Below are 20,674 nucleotides of genomic sequence, written 5' to 3'. Positions count from 1 at the left end.
GCCGCGCTAATCCGTGCGATGCCGAGCGGAGCCGCGTGATGCCGAGCGGAGCCGAGCCGAGCCGAGCTGTGCCGGCAGCCGCTCTCCCCCACGCGGCGGCGCCGCAGCGGCACTTCGCCCCCCCCCCACCGGCGCTCTCCCCGCCCCGGGGGCCCGGCCGGGCGCGGATTGGTGCGCGGCGTCGGCCCCCTCGGAGCGCGGCCGCCATCGGGGCTATTTGACGTGTCGGTCGGGAAGGGGAAGGGTTTTGTCTCGCCGGGGCCGCCGCCGCCGCCGCTCCGCCGCCCGCCCGGCCCGGCCCGGCCCCGCGGAGCCCGGCGTGCCGCCGCCGCCCGCCCCAAATGAGCGGTGCCCCCGGCGGACCCCGGCCGAGGACCCCGCCGAACCGCGGAGCCGCGGGCGCCCCGTCGCCCCGGCCGCCCCCCGCCGACCCGCTGCGCCAGGCCAGCCGGCTGCCCATCCGCGTCCTGAAGATGCTCAGCGCCCACAGCGGCCACCTCCTGCACCCCGAGTACCTCCAGCCGCTCTCCTCCACGCCCGTCAGCCCCATCGAGGTCAGTGCTCCCCCCACCCCCCCCCCCGGTTCCCTTTTTCCTTTCTCGTCCCCGCGCCCTGGCTCGCCGCCCGCCCGCCCGCCCCGGGATGCGGGATGATGCGGGATGATGCGGGATGGGGTCGGGATGGGGAGGGAGGAAGGGGGGTGGGGGGGGCCGGGTCGGGGGGTGCCGTCGGGTCCCCCCCCCCCCCCCCCTGACCGGCGCCGCGCTCCGCTCCGCCCGCAGCTGGACGCCAAGAAGAGCCCTCTGGCGCTGCTGGCCCAGACCTGCTCGCAGATCGGCAAACCCGACCCTCCGCCCTCGTCCAAGCTGAACGCCGTCGCCTCCGCCGGGCTGCCCGCCGCCGACAAGGAGCCCTCCGCCCGCCCCGCCGCGCTCAAACCGCCGGGCGGCAGCGGGGACGCTCCGCCCGAGGACAAGTCCAGCTTCAAGCCCTACTCCAAGGGCGGGGAGCCGCGCAAGGAGGGCCCGGATAAGGCCGGCTTCCGCGTGCCCAGTGCCGCCTGCCCGCCGTTCCCCCCCCCGCACAACGCCGCATCCCCGGGCGGCTCCCGCGGCGCGTCCCCGCAGCACGCCGAGCCCAAGGGCGCCGACGACAAGAAGGAGCCCGAGGCGGGCAAGCCCGGCCCCGACGGGGCGAGCGGGGCTTTGGGGCGCGGGGCGGCGGCGGAGCCCGGGGCTCACGGCGAACCCCCCTCCTCGGGCCGCAAATCGGAGCCCCCCACGCTGCCGTCCGCCGCCGGCCATGTGGCCCCGGTGTCGCCCTACAAGCCGGGCCACTCCGTCTTCCCGCTGCCGCCGTCCAGCATCGGTTACCACGGCTCCATCGTGGGCGCCTACGCCGGGTACCCGTCGCAGTTCGTGCCCGGCTTGGACCCCAGCAAAGCGGGGCTGGTGGGCAGCCAGCTGCCCGGGGCTCTGGGGCTGCCGGGGAAGCCGCCCAGCTCCAGCCCGCTGACCGGGGCCTCGCCGCCGTCCTTCATGCAGGGATTATGCCGGGACCCGTACTGCCTGAGCTACCACAGCACCTCGCACCTGAGCTCGGGCAACTGCTCCAGCTGCGTGCACGACGCCGGCAGCCTGAAGAGCGGATACCCCCTGGTGTACCCCGCGCACCCCCTGCACTCCGTGCACACCACGCTCTCCTCCGGCGGCACCCCCAGCCTGCCCGGCCACCCCCTCTACACCTACGGCTTCATGCTGCAGAACGACCCCCTGCCCCACATATGCAACTGGGTGTCTGCCAGCGGACCCTGCGACAAGAGGTTTGCCACCTCGGAGGAGCTGCTCACCCACCTACGGACCCACACGGCGCTGCCGGGAGCCGAGAAACTCTTGGCCGGGTACCCCACGTCGGGGCTGGGCTCGGCCGCCTCCTGCCACCTCCACCTCCCTCCCGCCGCCCCCGGCAGCCCCAGCACGTTACCGGCGTCCCTGTCCTTGAGGAGCCCGCACACTTTGGGACTCAACAGGTACCACCCGTACGGCAAAAGCCATTTGCCCGCGGCCGGAGCCCTCCCCGTGCCGTCCTTGCCGGCTGCCGGACCTTACTACTCCCCCTACGCTCTCTATGGCCAAAGACTAACTTCAGCTTCTGCACTCGGATATCAGTAACCGCGGCGGCCCCTTGTCCCCCCCCCCCCGCCCCCCGACCCCCGTCCCCGGCTCTCTCCTCGGAACTGTGTATTTATTTACTGTATGTTAGCTTAAAGCTGGGAATATAAGTGCATTAATACACCAATGAACCGATGGTAATGCAAAAAAAAAAAACAAAAACAAATAACTAAAGGAAAAAAAAAAAAGAGTCCGTGTCCGGGAAAAAAAAGAAAAATAAGAAAAAAATAGAAAAAGAAAGAAAAAGAAAAAAAAAGAAAAAAAAGAAGGAAAAAAAGGAAAAAAATCTTTTCTTTGCAGCTGTGGGGCTTTGGTTTTCGTTTTCTTTTTTTTTTTCCTCTGCTGTTTCTTTAGGTTGATTTTTTTTTTTATTTTTCTTCCTCTTCCCCTCTTTAATTCCTCCCCCCCCCTCCGAGAAACCCCCGCATGGCTCCCAGCGCACGAGGGGAGGAACAAAAAGAAATCAGACCGCGTCTCTTCCTCCTCCCCCTCCTCCGTCGTCGTCCCGGGATTCAGTTTCTCCTCCTTCCTGAAGTTACCAGATGCCATTTTTATTATTATTATTATTATTATTTTATTATTATTTTTTTGGGCGATGCGTTTTTGGGGCTGCGGATGGAACAGCCCCGGCCCCTCCGTGGGGACGACCACCACCATTCCCCTTTTCCCGTTCCCCTTCCCACCCGCTCCCGCCCCGGGGCTGCGGGTGCCCACCCCCCGACGGCGGCGGCCCCACGGACGGAGCGGCCCCACGGACGGAGCAGCGGCGGGCGCGGGGCCGCCCGGGAGGGCTGCGAGCATTGCGGGTGACTTAGAGCTGCGGCTTGGTAAGTCTTATTTTGTTAATAAATGAATACTTGGTTATATTCACCCTGTGGTGTGGTCTCTCTTCCCCCCACGACCCCGCGGCTTTGTCCCCCACGCCCGGCGCGGCGGTGCGGGGTGCGGGCTCCACCTAGCGGCGTTGGGGGGGCGGTGCTGGGGGGGTTTTGGGGGTGGGGGGAGTGATGCGGGGGTCCGGGGCGGTCCCGGAGGGGAAAGGAGCGGTGCGGGATCGCGCGTGGATGCGTTGCGGAGTTGAGGGGGAGGTCCTGCGTTTGTCCGCGCGTGGCGGCGAGAGGGGAAGGTTCGAGAATCGCTGCGAGGATCCGCGGTGCCCCCGCGGCCGGTTCCCCCCCCCCCCACACACCCTCCCCGTCCCCACGCAGCTGCGTCCCGATCGGAATGAAGCGTTAGGGACCCCACGCAGGGCGAGCTGTGCCTTTTCCCCCCTCCCCACGGTTTCGTGTCGTTCCCACCCACCTCCGTGGGGCCTGGGGCTGCTCCGCTGGGCCCAGCCCATGCCCACGCTGTGACCCACTCCCCACGGAGCCCCATAGTTCCCACTGCCCCACCTGGCCGTCTCTTATTTTTTTTTCCCCCCCGCCGTTGAGTGCTTTGCTCCCGTTGCATTTTTGGGGGTGAGTCATGCAATTAATCCCGGTTAATTGCCTTCTCTACATTGCCTTATGCCCCGCGTTTAAATTCCTTTGTGTCTTTTGAGCTGAAGAATAATGCGCTTCAAAAGAGAGACTTGTTTTGCCGACGGGATTTTTCCTTTTCCTTAGGGCCAGTGCTTTGGGGACAGCTGGGGCTCTGTGCTGCGTGTAGGGCAGGTGGGGGTCCGGCTGCCCCACGGCTGTCAGACCCTGCTTTTGGGGTCTGGCCCCTCTCTGGTTGGTGTTGGTAGAGCGTGGGTTTGCTCCGTGCTCTGCTCGGGGTGCCAGGCCCTGCTGCCACGCGTTGGGTGCTGCCCCATTGCAGCCCTTGGGTGCTGGGCTTTGCAGAGCAGTGGGGTGATTGTGGTGTGGATCGCTGCCCCTCCGTCCCTGCAGCTCTGAAATCCCATTCCCGGTGCAGGTCTGTGCCGTGGGTGTTCTGCCCCTCGTGTGCTGTGGGGTTTCCTCGCTGTGTGCTCCCCGTGGCTGCCGTGCCCACGGTGTGTGGGCCGTGATATTGGGGTGCTCCACGCAGGGACAGCTCAGGTCAGCCCCACTCTGCAGCGGGGTCTCTGCCTCCCCCTGCTCCCCGACCTCTCCCTAATGGGGTTCTCCCATCTCCAAAACTGTGCCCACACTTTCCCTGCGCCTCCGCCAGAACCAGCGCTGCTCCGACGCATCCCATAATGCCAACATTTCCTCGGGGGTCCACTGCTCCCCTCCCTGCAGCGATGGGGCCAACGTGTAACCACTGCAGAGTCCTTCCTGGTGGCAGCCGGCGCTCGGGGCTTTATCTGCGGGGGAATGAGGGAACACGAAGTCACACGTGCGCGGGGACTGCAGAACCGTGCTGCTGATGGGAGCGTTGGGAATGCCCCTGGTTCATCCCTCCGCCGACCCCCGGCTCCTCAGCTCCGGTTCGGTGCGATCCGATCCCGGTGGGGCCGAGCGGGGTCGGGGTTTTGAATGACGGCTTTCACGGCGTGGTGAGGTTCCCAACGTCACCTGGAGGGGATGGGGGACGAGAAAGGGCCTTTCAGAGCTGCGGCGCCGGCGGGCGTTGGGCCGTGGGAGCTGTGCTGGCAGCGAGAGGAGCTCTGCATTGCATAACAACAACTTTTGCAGCGAGCCCTGAATTGCAGGAGACCTCCAGCGGTTGACTCTCAGGTGACCCCGATCCCCACGGCCGGCTCTAATAACACCAGCTGTCAGTTAGCCCGGCTCCGACCGGGGAGGAAAAAGCACTGATTATCCAAATACAGTCATTAAAGGGGAAATGTGTTTTTAGGACTGTCAGAGTGATTAATGAGGGTTAGCAATCCTTGCAAATGCACTTGTTTAGTCTAACTGGCAGCCTCTATTTTCCTATTGATTTATTGCAGCCGTTGCTGAGGCCGCGGTGCGTGGACGCGGTCGGGCGCTCCACGCCGCGCTCTCCTCGGGTGGAACGCACTCAGGGTTTTGCTGCACGTGGGGCCAAAGCTCTGCCCCGACCCAACAGAGGCAGCGCTGTGCTGGGGTGGGACCGCTGCGGCCCAAAGCCCAACTGAGCACGGCTCGCCCCGCAGAACACGAGTGGAGGAGCGCGCGGACGTGAACCCAGCGCGGAGGGCTCGGGCTGCACAGCGGGGCTGGCTGGATGAGAAGCTTCCCCGTGCACAAAGCAGCTTTTCTTTCCCCCGGTGGACGCCCTGGAGAATACAGGCTCTGTGCTCAGCTCCCGCAGCTCCGCTCCAGGGCTGCTCAGCGTGGAGCTCACCGTGGTGGCCGTGCTTTGCCCCAGCAGGGTTGGTAGCGTGCGGACAGCAGCGAGCAGCTCGGACTCCCCAAACCACAGCAGCGTGGAGAGCTGCAAGCAGGAGAAGGCTTCGAGTGACTTCCCACACGTGCCGTGGCCAAAGCCGCGGTGTGCAGCACAAACCTGCGTGCAGAGGATGCTCCGGCCCCGTCCCAGCAGCGGGATGCTGGTTCTTACTGGTGGGGGCATGGAGTGACAGCCGCGGCGTGTCGGCGATGCTGTTCGTGGTTAATCGTTCTCTCTCTGTTTATTATCGTGACGAATAACTCGAGATTCGTCCTTCTGTGTACACAAACGTTTCAGCTGAGCGCTCGCCGGAGGACGCCGGGGGAGACGCCGGGCTGACAGCTTGGTTTACAGAGCGTATTCCTCGAGCTCCGTTCGCCATAACAAACACATTTCCACACACCATCATGTTTTCCAACGCGGCGTTTGTGGATCCTCCCGGAGCGGTGCACTGTGACTTCACCCCCAGCGCGGCCTCGGTGCGGATGGAGGTGGCCGTGGGCACCCAGGGAACCCAAACCACCCACGGAGCCGTGCCGGACCGCACCCAGCGCTGCACAGCGCGGCAGAGAGGGGGACAGAACATTTTGGGATGCTTTCTGGATGAGTTTCAGCCTTCTCTGCGCTCCTCTCCTTTGGGAAGAGAAGAAAGGAGATGGGAGTGCGCGAGATTTGCTGCGCTGTTCTTTCCTGGCGTGCTCGATCGCTGCGAGGCAGAGCTGCTGTGCTCCTCTCCTGCCTTCCCCGAGCAGAGCATGGGGACGGGACCCCCTCTGCACGGGGACACTCGGCCACCCCGTGTCCCTGAGCTGTGATGGGGCTGGTGCCTGCAGAGCTGGCTGTGAACCCAGCACCTGGGAGCTGTGCCGGGCAGCGCTCCTGAAGAAGCGATGAGTTGTTTCTGCCGGAGCAGTTGTTACCTCCATGAGTTTCTGCTCCAGCTCAGCACAGCCCCAGTGACGCCCGGCTTCCAAGGTGGAACGAGTCATGTGGAGTGGAAAACATTTCGCCGCGGGCATGGAGCAGCCTCGAGGTCTCAGCCCACCCCAACAACAAACCCTTGTGGTGCACCGGGTGGGGTGGGAGCAGGGATGGAGCGCCGGGGAGTGGAGCTGAGGAGAGCTCTGTGCCCGTTTCCCAGGCTGTGGCTGAATTTCAGCTTAGGAGTGACTGCTCGGGCACCTCCAGGAACGCACCGGGCCCTCGGTGGCTGCCAACCTCCTGCCTGCGCAGCGTGGGCACGGAGCAGCTCCGCTGCATGCCTGCAAAGCAAGGAGCACATGTGGGCCGGGTTGAGCAGCACTTTCCCGGGGGGAAGAGCTACAAGAAGAGCTCGTGGTCCCCGGGAGCCCTGGCATCACCCTCTGCAGGAGGAGAGCTCGCAGCCCTTCGTGCTACGGGGGAAGCACTCGGACCCAGCGCGTTATTTCTGGGCTCTGACTCACGCTGCTGGAACGATTCGGGGTTTGCACTCCCAGGGGGTGTGGAGAAAACCGATGGGGGGGAGGGGGTGTTTGCAAGGATGCTCAGAGCTGCGGTGCAGCGGAAGGGGGTCCAGGACCCCCCCCTGCTTTGCAGCTCGCATCACCCACGAGCACCCACACGGCGGTGCAGTGATTTGGGCGCATCCCACCCGGGGGTCCAGTGCTCATCCTCGGCTCTGCCCGCCGTGCTTTCATCCCTTCTGTAGGTACCCGTGGAGCTGTCAGCCCGCGGCACGACAGGTTGCGGGAGCCGGGGCCCCTCGAACAGAGCAGCCTTGTCTGTCAGAGCCGCCTGACACTCCCCATAATGGCCAGATGGATGAGACTCTGCAAGTAGGGCCCGGCGCGTTTTCAACTCTATTTTGGGTGAAAACACTTCTTGAAAGATCTTGAAAGGAGCTGGCAGTTGAGTAGTTCCAATGATTAATGAGCGCTGGCTCTGCCGGGCGGGTTGCTCGCGCCGTGCCAGCAGAGAGAAGGGCTGTGAGCTGCTCCAGCAGCCCCAACCACGCCGTCCCCCTCGGCTCTACCCGGAAATGACACCAACGCGACGGGCCCCGCATATGGAAAAAGTTAAATATAAATTACTGCTGAAAGAGGCCTCGCCGAGCGGAGTTAGTTAAAGATGTTTATGGATTCAGAAACACGGGCCTGCATATGTATTTAGAGATGACAAATGTGATTCAATAAGTAAAGAATTTCTCTGTGGGCTGAGGCTCGGGCGCTGGGGGGGGCTCCCGGCCGTAAATCTGGGGACAGCCTCCTCCTTCCATCTCCTTTGCAGTTTCTTTTTTTTCCATGATCAGAGCAAAGCTCTCTGCTCCTGCGTCCACGTTCCCTGCCCTGCACTGCTGCTGCTTTCCTCTTTTGTGGGTTTTTACCCCAAAACAGCTCTTATTGCCATGCCCCCCCACCGTCCCCACGCAGCCTCCGAGTGCTGGCAGAGCTCCGAGCAGTGCCGTGGGGTGGGGGGCTCCAATGGGGGACCCCCCTTCTGGGTGAGCCCTGCATCCCTGGGGGGTCACGCTCGTGCAGTCGGACCCCCACGGGACTGTCACCAAATGATTAATGACCAACAGCCCCCGGGCTGCCCCTACCAGGAGCGTGTGCCCCGTGCTTGACACGCATTTTGCAAGTTGCTGCACGCACGCTCAGCCTTGCAGAGCACAGTGTGCTCAGCCCAAAGCAGGGAGCCCTGGGAGCCACGCACGGGGCCCCCAGAGAGCCCATCTGGGAAGGGGGGAGAGGAGGGGGATGCAGTGCAGGAGCTGTCCCCCCGTGTCCCCCCGTTGCTTTTCAGGGGTCAGCTCACGGCCGGGTCGTTGACCACCAGCCACATTCCTTTGTCCTGATTTGATTCGTTAGCAGCGTTTGGCCGGGACACAGAGACAGCTAATGAGGGACTGAGTTTATTGCAGTTTGATTTTTCTGTTAAAACAATACAATAAAATAAATGCGCTTGGAAATCTGGTATGTGTTTGTACATAGGAGATTTATGGCTCTGGAGGCTTCCAGAGAGACGCAGCCTTTCATTCCCTTCCTTATTGGAACAGATCATATTGCAGGGTTTAAAGGGCTCTGGAGCTGTGATTTATTTGAAGGGAGAAACCAGGGAAATCCAACTATCTGTTCCCTGGCTCAGATCATCCAGCGACTCCCGGCCAAGGGAATGGATCTGCACCTCCTCCACGGAGTGGTATTTTTTTCCTCCTGTCACTCGCCTTCTCCCACTCTAAATATATCACTGAGACACCGCTGACTCCTGACCTGGGCTTCAGCACCTCGCCGAGGCTTCCCCGGCCCTTCCCGGAATCCCACAAATAAATCAGTGTCCTGGAGCCCTTCCTGAGCACCTCTGCTCTCCGGGACGGGGCTGCGTGTGGCTCTGCCTCAATCCGGAGCAACTCCTGCCTCCATCCGCAGCGCGGGGCCATGGATCCATGCCACTCCGTGTCCCCCAGTGTCCCCAGATCCAACCCAGTGTTTCGTAGTGTTCCCCAGTGCCACCCCAGCACCGCCCAGGTCCACCTTGGTGTGCCCCAGTGTCTCCCAGTCATCCCAGTGGTCCCCCCTGGGCAGGATGAAGCTGTTTCCCTGTGCCAAAAATCGTTTGTTTCTTAAGCAATTGCGTTTGCAGGCAGGACATCGTCTGGGTTTTGGTGCAAACCCCCTCCTGCTTCTCCCCGTTACCTCAGGGGCTTTGGGGGATGAGCACTTTGGGTCCCACCAGCAACGCCCACCCCCAGGCAGGGGCTTTTCTGCCCCTTTTTGGGGTCCTGCAGTTGAGAACACCCTCTCCTCCCCACGACACTCTGCTGTCACAGCTGCAGGGAGGATCCGTGTGCCATTCTCACGCGTGTTAGCAGTAAATCCCCTTTCTCTCCCGGGCTGAGCTGTGGTTTCCAAGCACCATTCATCATTTCCCTTCAGAAACCAGCACCGGGGGGCTGGACACATGGCTCCTTTATGTTCTGGAAGGGTGACCTGGCACTCTGGCACCCGGCCACGGCTCTGGCGTCTGCAGGGCGAGATCTGCCCCCAGCACGGCCCCCCCAGGGCCAGCCCTGAACTGCAGCACATGGGGCGGGGAGGGGAGAGGGAGGGGGTGTTGGGAGTGGGGGGATGCTCCCCTGGGCTGGGATGCAGAGCCCGGTGTCCCCGTGCCCCTCTGATGGTGTCCCATGGAACGAGGACCCCTGTGCCTGTCGCCCTGCAGTGGGGCTCGGGCGGGCAGCGAGTCAAGGAAAACTTTTCCTGACGTGATCGCAGCGCGTGTAAATAGGTGCATCGAGCACATGTGAGCAGTTTCCTTGTTTCCAGCTCAGGACTGTCAGGGGATGATTAATGGCCAACGCCAGAGAGCTGCCTTGATTGCCAAGTGCTGTATTGTTAACACTGACATGTAACGAGCCCGGACATACTTGAACACAATTCTGCACCGTAATCTGCAAATAACGTTCGATAGACTTAATTTGTTAAGTATTTCCACCCCCCCATCCCCCCACGCCCTCCCTCTCTCCACCTCCTTTCCCTTTCAAAGCCCTGTGAAGTGGGTGGAGGGCCCCACACCACCCCACAGCCCTGCAAGGATGCCACAGGATGGGATGGGTTGGGAATAAGGATGGGGATGGGATGGAGGTGGGATGGGATGGGAGGAAATGGGGATGGGGATGGGATAGGGATGGGAATGGAGGATGGGGACAGGAATGGGGACTGAGAAAGTGTGATCTTTCCACCCCGCTGCTCCCCACGCGGCTGCACATGAGGTAACCTTAAACGTCGAAGCAGGAACCACGGGGACAGAGTTTTTCCACCTCTATTCACAACTGTCAGACGGTGATTAATGGCCAACAGGCTCGAAATTGCCTTTATTGCCAGCTTGGTATTGTTACTTGTGACAGTTAATGAGGTTGGACAGAGTTTTACGCCGCGCTCACCGTGGGTCCCCGCCTCCCCCCCGCCGGGCTGGTGCCACCAGCACTGGGACCATCCTGGCTGTCCTGCCCTGTCCTGTCCCATTCCTGCCCTGTCCTGTCCCATTCCTGCCCTGTCCTGTCCCATTCCTGCCCTGTCCTGTCCCATTCCATCTCTTCCCAGTGACAGTTGACAGGGGCTGAGGGTGACGATGTAGACGGGACCGTCTCAAAGACCTTCAGACTCCTCTCAGTTTTTGCAGTAAAAGCCTCAAAATGATTTTCACTTCTGTGGGATGAGGAGGAACGAGCAGAGCTGAAAAGGCTCTGAGTGTGGGCGCAGCGAAGCGTTTGTTGGTGTAAAAGAGTCTGTGCTGTTGGGACAGACACCACTGAGTGTTCCTGGCCCGAGGTGGAGGAGTAATGATTTCTGGGGCTTTTTTTTTTTTTTTCCCCAGGTTTATTACAGATAATATTTACCTTTGTGCTCGTTCACATCTTGATGCTGTTACACACGTGGCCGCAGCTGCTTTCCTATTCTGGGCAGCGATACAGCGCCCATGTTGTGCAGCACAGCCTCTCCTGCGAGCCAGAACACCCCACATTTAAACATCTATTACTTTGCAATATTATAGGAGTGCATTTTGCTTCAGCTCCGAGCAATTTCCTCGTTTACTCTTATTAAACCGAGCGGGGCTGAGCAGAGGGTCGTGATTTATGAAACACATATGAGATTCATTAAAACCTTTAAAGATTTAATACATTTTATCAGGGCTTTAAATCTGGGCAAGCATTATTTTATTTTTTTTTAAAATCTTATGGAGAGTATATTTCATCTCGGGCGCCTTTTGCACTTAATTTAAGAGCTGTAACATTTGGACGGACAAATGGAGTGGATACTTCACTCCCTATTTCTGAACAGCACCGAACCCTTCTGACAGGTTTGTGATATATAACCCTGGGAGATCTATCCATGTAAAAAAACGAGACTGTTCTATTTATTGGCATTTTATGCTCCCTCTATGTTTTTAAGCAGTTATAGGGGTGGGAATGTAATGTGTTTCTGCACTTTCCCTGGTGTTGACCCTCTGGACGGCCGAGCATCGCTGCAGTGGGAGCAGAGTGCTGTGATTTCTGGGGCAGGAGGGGCGGGGCGGGCTGGCAGTGGGGTGCAGACCCTTTGGGGTGACTTCGGAGCTCAGCGTTGCCCTCCCCCAGCACAGAGGGCAGCGAATGCGCGAGCAACAGGTCAGTTCATGGGCAATCTCCCACAGAGTGCCTCCCTAGACGCAAGGTTCCCACGGAGCGGTGCAGAGCCCCGTGTCCTCCACCAGCACTTCGCTCTGGGGCGGTCCACGCCGCGCGTGGGAGCGCGGGCGGGATTCGAACCCTCAACCCCGCGGCCTCCGTTCCCGCACCGCCCCCTGGCGGCGCACCGCGGCGGCGCGCGGCGCACAGTGATGACGTCACGGTGAAGCCGTTGCGGGCGGGCGGGCGCGGTGCCGCGTCGTGCCGAGGCCGGGCATGGCCCAGCTCGGCGCCGTCGCCGCTCTCGTCCTCAGTTTCCTCGCCGCCGCCTTCCTCTCCGCCATCCACAAGATCGAGGAAGGACACATCGGCGTTTACTACCGGTGAGCGGCCGCCGCGGCCTGTCCCCCGTCTCCTCCCGCGTCCCCCCCCCCCCTCACTATTGGTTTCTCCCCGCAGCGGCGGAGCGTTGCTCACGTCCACCAGCGGGCCCGGCTTCCACCTCATGCTGCCCTTCATCACGTCCTACAAGTCAGTGCAGGTGCTGTGGGGCGGGGCTGGGCTGCGTGGGGGGCTGGGAGGGGGGGTGGGGGGAGGTGCGGGCCCATTCCGCAGCGTTGGTGCGGGGAGAAGCTGCTCCTGAACGGATCTTTTCTTGCGTCGTTTTCAGACCACGCTGCAGACGGATGAAGTGAAAAATGTTCCCTGTGGTACCAGGTGAGGTGCTCAGCTTTCGTACCCCTCTTCCTCCCCTCTTCCTCCCCTCTTCCTCCCCTCTTCCTCCCCTCTTCCTCCCCTCTTCCTCCCCTCTTCCTCCCCTCTTCCTCCCCTCTTCCTCCCCTCTTCCTCCCCTCTTCCTCCCCTCTTCCTCCCCTCTTCCTCCCCTCTTCCTCCCCTCTTCCTCCCCTCTTCCTCCCCTCTGGTGCTGCACAGAAGGATGTGAATGCTGTGCTCAGCCCACTAGAGGGGAGTGTCCTCTGCTCAGAGGCTGTCCAGCTGCAAGGCACAGCATTCCTCCTCCTGCAAACTTCCCCCTTTTTTTTTCCCTTCCTTTTCCAGTGGAGGAGTGATGATTTACTTTGACAGAATTGAGGTGGTGAATTTCCTGATTCAGAGTGCAGGTGAGTTCTTCCTCTGTGACCCTGCAAATCCTTCCAGTTTGAATAGTGAGATGTGCAAGGGGCAGGAGAGGCAGGGTTCCTGTGGGCATAAAGCTGGAATCTGACACAGGAAGAGAAAGGCCTGTGCAGCCTTCTTTCAGTCTGTGTTCTGCACCCTCAGATGTGGAGGGTGATTTGCAGATAATTAAGAGAAGGCTGCTGTTACTGAGATGTCATTCTCTTTATAACAAAATGTTATGGGTGTGGTAAGATGTTAGCAATAATTAAAACTCCCCTGAAGAAAGTGGTGTAGCCTGTTCTCTTGTGCTTTCCTCGTTGCAGTCTGGCACTGCATTTCTTGCTGCTGTGACTGAGCCATAAACATTTGGCTGCCAGCACCCAGCCCGCCCTGTGGCATCCCTCTGTCCAACTGTTAACATCAGTTGCACTTCTTTTGCAGTATATGACATAGTGAAGAACTACACTGCTGACTATGACAAAGCTCTCATCTTCAACAAGATTCACCACGAGCTCAACCAGTTCTGCAGTGTCCACACGCTCCAGGAGGTTTACATTGAGCTGTTTGGTGAGCTGCCTCTCTGACCTTTTGCTCTCAGATTGATGTGAGATGTTAGGTATGTTATATGTGAGCTGTTGGCATTGGGTGCTGGTGGAGAAGTCACTTGTCCCAGCTGGGGAGCTTCTTGCATGTTCATCTAGTGTCTGCTCTGTATGGAATCACATCTGTTAATCACTTAGAGATATTTACCCCATTTTATCTGCTGCTTTGTGTGTGTTTAGCAAACGTGTGGCTGATTGAATCAGTTGCAGTAGTTGCTATTCCAGATGGTAAAGGCAGACTTTTGTTCCTAGCTGTTAAAAAAGGAGAAAAAAAAGAGGAGTGTGTGTTCTCTGTCTTATTAGTCTGATAATTAGTGTGTTGTGCTGTGGTTCCTGGGCACTGTGAATGAGTGCTAGGAATCAGAGCTTTGTGGTGAGGACCTTCCCTTCCTCTGCAGAGCAGTGGGAAATCAGGCAGCACGAACACTAGGAGCACATTACAAGAGACAGCCTGAGGAAAAGTGGTTGTTTCTTGGTAGAAATTGTCCAGCCTCTGCCAGTGCTGAGTGTTTTCATTATGGATTTGGAGTGACAAGAAATCCCTTCCAGCATCTGGCAGTACAGCAGCACTGGCTGTGGATGAAGTGTTGCTGTGAACAGTTTGGACCCAAACTGTACGGGATTAGTGGCTGAGATTTTTCGGTGCCAAGTGCCTGAAAGAGCACAAGGTGTTTGCAAACCACTTCTCTGTTTAAATAGGGCTTTCCAAGAAGCCTGGCCATCCCCTTTCTGACGGGGCCTCTGCACAGAGTACAGCACTCGGGCTCAGTTCGCCTCCTGTTCCTTTATGGGGCTGTTGGTGAATGTGCTGGTTCTTTGTTGATGGAGGCTCCAGATGTCAGCAGCTGCTGATGACAACTGTTTGAAATGGGCTCAAGACAACCAATTTGCACAGAAGGAACTTGTATAAACCCCTGTGTAACTCTTTCAGTCTGAGCTGAAAGTTTTCTGGCTCCGGAGTTATGAAATGGGGCACGGCCCATTTCAGGCAGACTTATGTCATTCTCTGCCCCCACATCTGCAAGCAGGTGCAGGAAACTGATAACAGCTGTTTCCTAAACTCCTGGCTGAACTTCATTACGAGTGTGAGTTCCAGCTCGCTAAACTGGGACCAAAGCAAACAATCAAGGAGTGCAACGTGATCACTTTCAAGGCTATTACATTTTTATTTTCCCTTTGCATTTCTCAGCAGGCCCCAACTGGAAACACTGTTATCCTTAGAGCTCTTCACTGAAGAAGGGTTTTGTTTTGTACTTCCTTTTGAAATTTCTTAGCTGTGCTGGAATTGCTGTTATCCATTCAGCCAAACAGGCTTTACCAATGCCATTTTTGCAGCCTGTTAAACTAAGTCATGCAGCCATTTGATGTTTCTGCCTTTCCATCCTCTTTGCTGCTGGCACAGATAGAGTTCCTAACTGATCAAGGTTTAGCTGGATCAGATCTGCTCTAGAATCCAGTTGGGAAGGTATCAGTAGGGAAGTGAGAGTTAGAGCACAGATTCTTTACCATTAAAATGTTACTTCTGGCTCAGAGAAAATCCAAATTGTAGGTTATTGAGAACTGAAGAGGACTTCATTTTATGCTTGCCACGTTTCTATGGTCTTTCCTGAGTTCTTGTCATTGGTCACCATTGCTTGACATGCTGAAAAAGGTGTGAGCATCCCCTGAGCTCAGGGGTGATCTTTCTCAGCCCAGCATTTCGATATGGAGCTAACACTGCTTGCTTTCTCCCCTCCCATCAGATCAGATCGATGAAAACCTTAAACTGGCATTGCAGCAAGACCTAACTACGATGGCCCCTGGATTAATTATACAGGTAATCAGGGTTCTGTTTGGAGATGCACAGATCACGAGGGGTGAAGGCCAAGGGGAAATAGCAAGCTGTAACTTCTAGAAAATCCCCTGAACGTACAGACCTTGGTAATGTGAGGAATGAGAAGTGACCTTCCTGACCCCTCTCAGCTGTGCCCTGTTGGGTTTCTTTAAGGGATACCCTCAATCCCAGCTTATCCAGGTCGTACCTCCTGTCAGGAGATCATTCAGTCCAGCCCTGCAGAGCATGTAAAAGCATAAAAGCTCTGTCTGGCAGAGCTCACCCCAGGCGTGAGCTCCCCCACCCTCTGCAGCCTCGGGGCCGTTTGCCTTTTGGTTGCTGGCTGCTTGCCCATATTTTCTTCTCTCTCTCATTCCAGGCCGTTCGAGTTACAAAGCCAAACATCCCTGAATCAATCCGGAGGAATTATGAGCTCATGTAAGTGCCCGAGACTTGCACCTTTGTGTTACCAAAAGGAGTCGGTCATCCAGATTAATGTGTTTTCACAGCACGCACTGATCACAGTGCCCTCTGCCAGGCCTGAGCTCAGCCTCGTGTTGCCTTTCACAATGGCTCTGGTGAGGCTGCACCAGGGAAGCGTGTGTGTGAGTGGCTGCAGGTCAGGCTGAGTTAGGCTGTTACTCCATCTTGAGCACTTGAGCATGGTTATTTGCCCGAGGGCTCCTTCCCCTGGACACTGACTGTTTTAAAAAGGCCTTTCAGCATGTGAGTGAGTGGCAGGTGGATAGATTCCCCCACTAATCCTGCTGTTTGACTAGGATGGAGAAACTGTTGATTCAACAGGCTGAAGGCTTGCAAAGCTCTGGAATAACTTTCTTTAAAATAACTTTCTTTAAAAGCACTTGACATACTGATCCCTTTTCAATGCTGTGAGCCAGCTGCCTTTTCTTGCACTCAATTATTCAGAAATGCTTACGTTCTCTGAGCACTGCCAGCAGTCTGCACAGTTCCCTCTCATCTGTTCTGCCTGACCTTTTGGTGTCGTGGTAAGTCATGTGCAGTAAGGCCACGTTAGAATCCTCAATCAGTGTGGCCTTATCTCTTGCCATAAGTCCAGTTGAGAAAGATTTGCTCTTGGCTCTGATCTCTTCCCTGCTTGGGGGCAGGAGCAGAGTACTTACATTCTTTTCAGGATGTGCACGCTCACGCTTTAAGTGCACAAAGTGATAAGATGGAGAGGATTTTAGCACGTAAAGTGCACACACCATTTGAGTGAGTGGTGATTTCAAAGCTGTGCACATCCGAATGAAGGAAAGCAAGCTGTCATGTGAGAGTTAGAACCATCAGGGATGGCAGGACTTTTACAGGAGCTTAATTTCTTACGTTGTTTTAATGAGGTAGTCATTAACAATTACCCATTGAACTTAGACGTGTGTATATCAAGGTGTTGCTCTGTGACTTGCCTCTGCTGGAAGGCACGGTGGCAGAGAGCAGTGGGGAATGTTTCACGCTCACTTGGCTGAAAGTTCTTCCTACTGTGAAGGGAAGGAGAAGGCACTTTGGTTTGGGAAAAAGCTCTGGGGGTGTGTGCTCTCTGCACTGCGGCCTGCCCTCAGTACGTACGTGAAGGAGGTTGAAGTGGTGTGGTTGGCCAAGCTACTTCATAAGCTCACACTGTATAACTGCCTTTTCTGACCCCATAGGGAGAGTGAGAAGACAAAGCTGCTGATTGCAGCACAGAAGCAGAAGGTGGTGGAGAAGGAAGCAGAGACAGAAAGGAAGAAGGCCCTCATCGGTCTGTATGGCTTTGTCTGAAGGCAGTAGCTATCAGGGTGTGCTGGGGTAGGCAGCAAGCACAAAGCAAGCTGGGAACGAAGAGAGTTGTGCTCCTGGTTTGCTGTTGGGCGATTTCTCTGCTGCATCTGTTTGTTGCAGATCTCATACTCTTCCACAGAAACTCAAGTGGGTTCCAGCTTTGCCCACAAATGTAGGCTATACTTTCTAAGGGGCTGAAAATTCTTATCAACAACTGCCACCAGAAAAGGGTGGGAAGGACTTCCATGGGTGGAGTTGCTTCTGGCAGTAGGAATGGTGTGATGACAGTGTGGATGCGTTCTCTTTAATTTCAGAGGCAGAAAAAATTGCACAGGTTGCTGAAATAACTTATGGCCAGAAAGTGATGGAAAAGAAAACAGAGAAACAGATTTCAGAGATTGAAGGTGAGTGATAAACTTCCAGTAAGAAAATGTTCTGCAGTGACTGATCCAAAGAACCCAAAGCAGCTCGACGTGGGTTCCTGCTTGTGTAGTCTCTGTCCAGTCTGCATTTTGCTTTTTTGTCCTTTTCTTTTTTTCCTTGACCAGAGGTGGGAATAGGAATGTTTCTTTACAGACTGTGCTTCGTGAAGCTTTTTGTAAGGGTGATCTCTCTAGGAGGTTGTACTGTTGAATTAGGAAGACGTCTCATCCAATACAGTGCTTTGCCAAGCAAATTCCAGGCCATGAAAAGAGGTCTGCGCTTCCAGCTCAGAGTGGCAGAGCCTTGTTTTCAGTTCCATTCATTGTAGTTCCTGTCAACCTTTGCAGAGGTCCACTGAGGAGCCAATTAAGAGCTTTACAGATCAGCAGCTTCTCATTATGAAGTTATTTGTGGAAGTACAATAGGTTTTATTTCTTATAAATGTGTGTTGTTGTGTGTCAGGCCTTCAGCTCAGCTCTGTGCCTGTAGAGGATTCAGGTCTTCGTTCTTCTCAGTGTCCCTGACAGGGGGTACTGTAGTTATTAGCCCAAAGGGGAAATCTCAGGAGTTCTCATCCTGTTTTTAAGTGTAGTTGCTCACAGGGCTCCCCACTGGTCTGAGTAAACAAAGAGGCTTCTCCAGCTGTGCAACTCTCAGATCCAGACTGGCGTGTATTGCACATGTGGGGCTCCCTTTTAGAGAAGGAATCTCAAGAGATCACATCAAACCGGCCAGATTAAACTCATCATAGCCTTAACTTGATAGCTTGGCATCACTTCAGTGTCATCTGACGGGTAAAGAGTCAGAAGACAAAAACAGGAATGCAATACAGAAAAAGGAAATCTTTCTTTCCTTACATGTCTTTGTTAGGGGTCAGTGTCCTGTGGGATCAGGCCCTTGATGCAGTCACTGATATTGCAGCTCTGCCAACATCTGTCCATGGGGCAGAGCCTTTAAGGGTTAAAATTGCCTGCCTCTACATGCCTGAGTCTTAACCTCAGTGTCCCAGACAGAATCCCATCTGGGAAATTACGTTAACAGCCATAGGCTTCATCTGCAGAGCAGAGTGCTGTGCAGTTCTTGGAGTCCTGTGCAAATGTTGTGGGTAAATACCCCTTTTGCAGCCCAACAGTTGTTTCATTTGCAGCACGAGAGTTAGTTTCTGGCTAGAGAAGAAAGAGTCTTCCTCGCCTGTGTGACAGGACAGTAATAAAAACCTTATGTTTATAAACTGCTTTGAGGTCTTCAGTTGCAGATAGAGTGTATTCATTTAATATTATCATCTCGTGGCATTTCAGTTGTAAAGGCAGATCCCTTTTCTGGGTTTCCAGTTTAGTTCTTCCCCTTGTTGTATCCCTTACAGTTCAGACGTGGTACTTGCTGCTTTAAAAATCTTCCAGCTGTAAATGGTGCTAACGTGGCTGGAAATAAAAAAATCTGACTATGGGAGCATGTTTTCTTCCAGATGCTGCATTTCTTGCAAGAGAGAAGGCAAGAGCTGATGCTGAATGCTACACTGCTATGAAAGCAGCTGAAGCTAACAAGGTATTACTTCTTAAGCTGTGCTTTGAGGCAGAGCTCCTTCCATTAGGCTGTGTAGAAGAGCAGTCTGTCATTACTGCTTGCTCACTGTGTCTTGTTGTTTAAGTCAAAAAGCAAAACAAAGACAGAAAAGTTATCTTTGAGACTGAAACAATAATTATATCAGCACTTTGCCCATTCACCTTCTGCTCTGAACAGATAAATTTGTGTCAGGGTACATGAAATATCTGGTTTATGTCTGGAGATGGATCTGCTAGATGCTAATGGGGCCATGACTCCCACTGTAGAACGAATATCACTTCCAGTGTTGCCCTTTCATGCTGCTGTAATGAGGCATGTTGATCCATTTCTGTCTGCAAGCCAGCGGGTAACCAAGGCAGGGAGATCTGCAGGGTGACAGACAGGCTTAAAATAAACAAGTATTCAGGTAAAAAACAAATGGAGTTGTTCTTATTCACCAAACTAATTAGCCTGGCAAAGCCTTGTTCCTGCAAAAAACAAAACCCTAGGAACAGAAATTACTTGGATGCAACTGCTGGACTCATTTCTGTCTACATCAGGCTCCTAGGGCATCCCAGCAGGAAGACTTTCTGTGTTGTAAGGGTCAGTAGAAATGGACAGAGGGTCTGAGATGTTTGAGCCCAAGTTCTGCTCCAGTTAGATATTCCATTCACTCTTTTATAATGTCATTATCCTGAAAGAGTGATCTATGCTTTGCAAAACAGACTCTTTAATCTGTGGGGGTGAAAAAAAAGAGGCAGTTGTGTTTTTCCTTCTAGCAGCTTGCACTGTGAGAGCTTTCAGTGAGTTATGTGCTTCAGAGCATGTCCATCTCTGTGGCACGTTTGGGTCAGACATTTCCCCAGCTGCTTCCATCACTTCCTCATTTGGCCATTTAGTCACTGGGATTTAGAGCTTTGCTTAGACGTGCTGAGACTTCTGCAGGGCACTCCATCTTTTCAGCTGGAGAGAGGATGAGCATGCCCACTGGTGTTCTGGAAAGGTGCATGCCTGTAGGCTCATGGTGGAAATTTGCTTTTGAACATGTGAGCTGTTGGTGATGTGTTTTCTTTTCGTGCAGCTGAAGTTAACTCCTGAGTACTTGCAGCTGATGAAATACAAGGCCATTGCAGCAAACAGCAAGATATATTTTGGCAAAGATATTCCCAGCATGTTCATGGACTATGCAGGGAGCCAGACTAAATTTGCGGAGGGACTGGGAGAAGGAATCCACGAAGAGGATGGGGCAGGACCCAGTGAGGACACAAAACTGCTTGATAACACCAACTGAAAAGAAGCATTTATATTATTCGTTTTATATCGAAAGAAACATGAACTGGGAAGTTCCTTTCTGTTTTCCCCTTTTCCTGTACTGAAAGAGATAAAACTTAATCCTCTTAATCTTTTGTATGACAATTAGACAGAGTGGCTTTGGTATTTATGGAGTGTTGTTTCTGGTAACTGCTAAGTAATCTGCTCCAGATATGTCTGCTAGATGCACCTCTCCCTGCTAATGGGCCAATAAACCCAGTAATTCCAGAGAGGCTAGCTAGGCTATCTGTTCTGCAGCCAGCTTAGGAGGTTAATTAATTTTAAATTGAGGTTGTTGGTAGCAGTTGGGAGCCTTGAGATCTTGGCAGGAGGGGGATTGCTGCTATGACCTTACTGGTTTTTTTTTTGGTTTTTTTTTTTCTAGTTGGAAATTTCTAGTACTTAATTCAAATCCCTTGAAGAAGGAAAACTAAAAAAAAAGGTGCTAGACTTCTTGTACACTACCCATGTCTGCTCGAAGGCATTGCCC

General features: G+C 55.3%; 2 protein-coding genes across 2 annotated transcripts; both read left to right on the top strand.

Moving 5' to 3' along the window:
• Positions 1 to 236: 236 nt before the first annotated feature.
• On the top strand, positions 237 to 2,337 carry ZNF703 (zinc finger protein 703). The gene is made up of 2 exons (XM_065747195.1): positions 237 to 554; positions 783 to 2,337. The coding sequence occupies exons 1-2, from the start codon at positions 342 to 344 to the stop codon at positions 2,169 to 2,171; spliced, it is 1,602 nt and encodes a 533-aa protein (XP_065603267.1). The 5' UTR covers positions 237 to 341; the 3' UTR covers positions 2,172 to 2,337.
• A 9,509-nt stretch (positions 2,338 to 11,846) lies between these two features.
• On the top strand, positions 11,847 to 20,283 carry ERLIN2 (ER lipid raft associated 2). The gene is made up of 11 exons (XM_065747209.1): positions 11,847 to 11,981; positions 12,058 to 12,139; positions 12,269 to 12,315; positions 12,658 to 12,719; positions 13,159 to 13,284; positions 15,062 to 15,135; positions 15,512 to 15,570; positions 16,797 to 16,888; positions 17,223 to 17,312; positions 18,797 to 18,876; positions 19,955 to 20,283. Exons 1-11 carry the CDS (start codon positions 11,875 to 11,877, stop codon positions 20,162 to 20,164), a joined length of 1,029 nt encoding a protein of 342 aa, XP_065603281.1. The 5' UTR covers positions 11,847 to 11,874; the 3' UTR covers positions 20,165 to 20,283.
• The last annotated feature ends 391 nt before the right edge of the window (positions 20,284 to 20,674 follow it).

Source organism: Cyrtonyx montezumae, unplaced genomic scaffold (assembly GCF_038088225.1).
Source record: "Cyrtonyx montezumae isolate F1298 unplaced genomic scaffold, pur_monq_1.0 scaffold_42, whole genome shotgun sequence".
Classification (NCBI taxonomy): domain Eukaryota; kingdom Metazoa; phylum Chordata; class Aves; order Galliformes; family Odontophoridae; genus Cyrtonyx; species Cyrtonyx montezumae.
The sequence above is the reverse complement of the archived record's forward strand: the minus strand, read 5'-3'. Positions and strand labels throughout refer to the sequence as shown.

Bases quoted from the DNA above. Each gene is read 5' to 3' on its own strand.
- ZNF703 (XM_065747195.1), top strand. From the start codon at position 342: ATGAGCGGTGCCCCCGGCGGACCCCGGCCGAGGACCCCGCCGAACCGC. The intron at 555-782 runs GTCAGTGCTCCC...CTCCGCCCGCAG, and splicing joins CGCCCGTCAGCCCCATCGAG to CTGGACGCCAAGAAGAGCCC.
- ERLIN2 (XM_065747209.1), top strand. From the start codon at position 11,875: ATGGCCCAGCTCGGCGCCGTCGCCGCTCTCGTCCTCAGTTTCCTCGCC. The intron at 15,571-16,796 runs GTAAGTGCCCGA...CTGACCCCATAG, and splicing joins CGGAGGAATTATGAGCTCAT to GGAGAGTGAGAAGACAAAGC. The intron at 16,889-17,222 runs GTCTGTATGGCT...CTTTAATTTCAG, and splicing joins AAGGAAGAAGGCCCTCATCG to AGGCAGAAAAAATTGCACAG.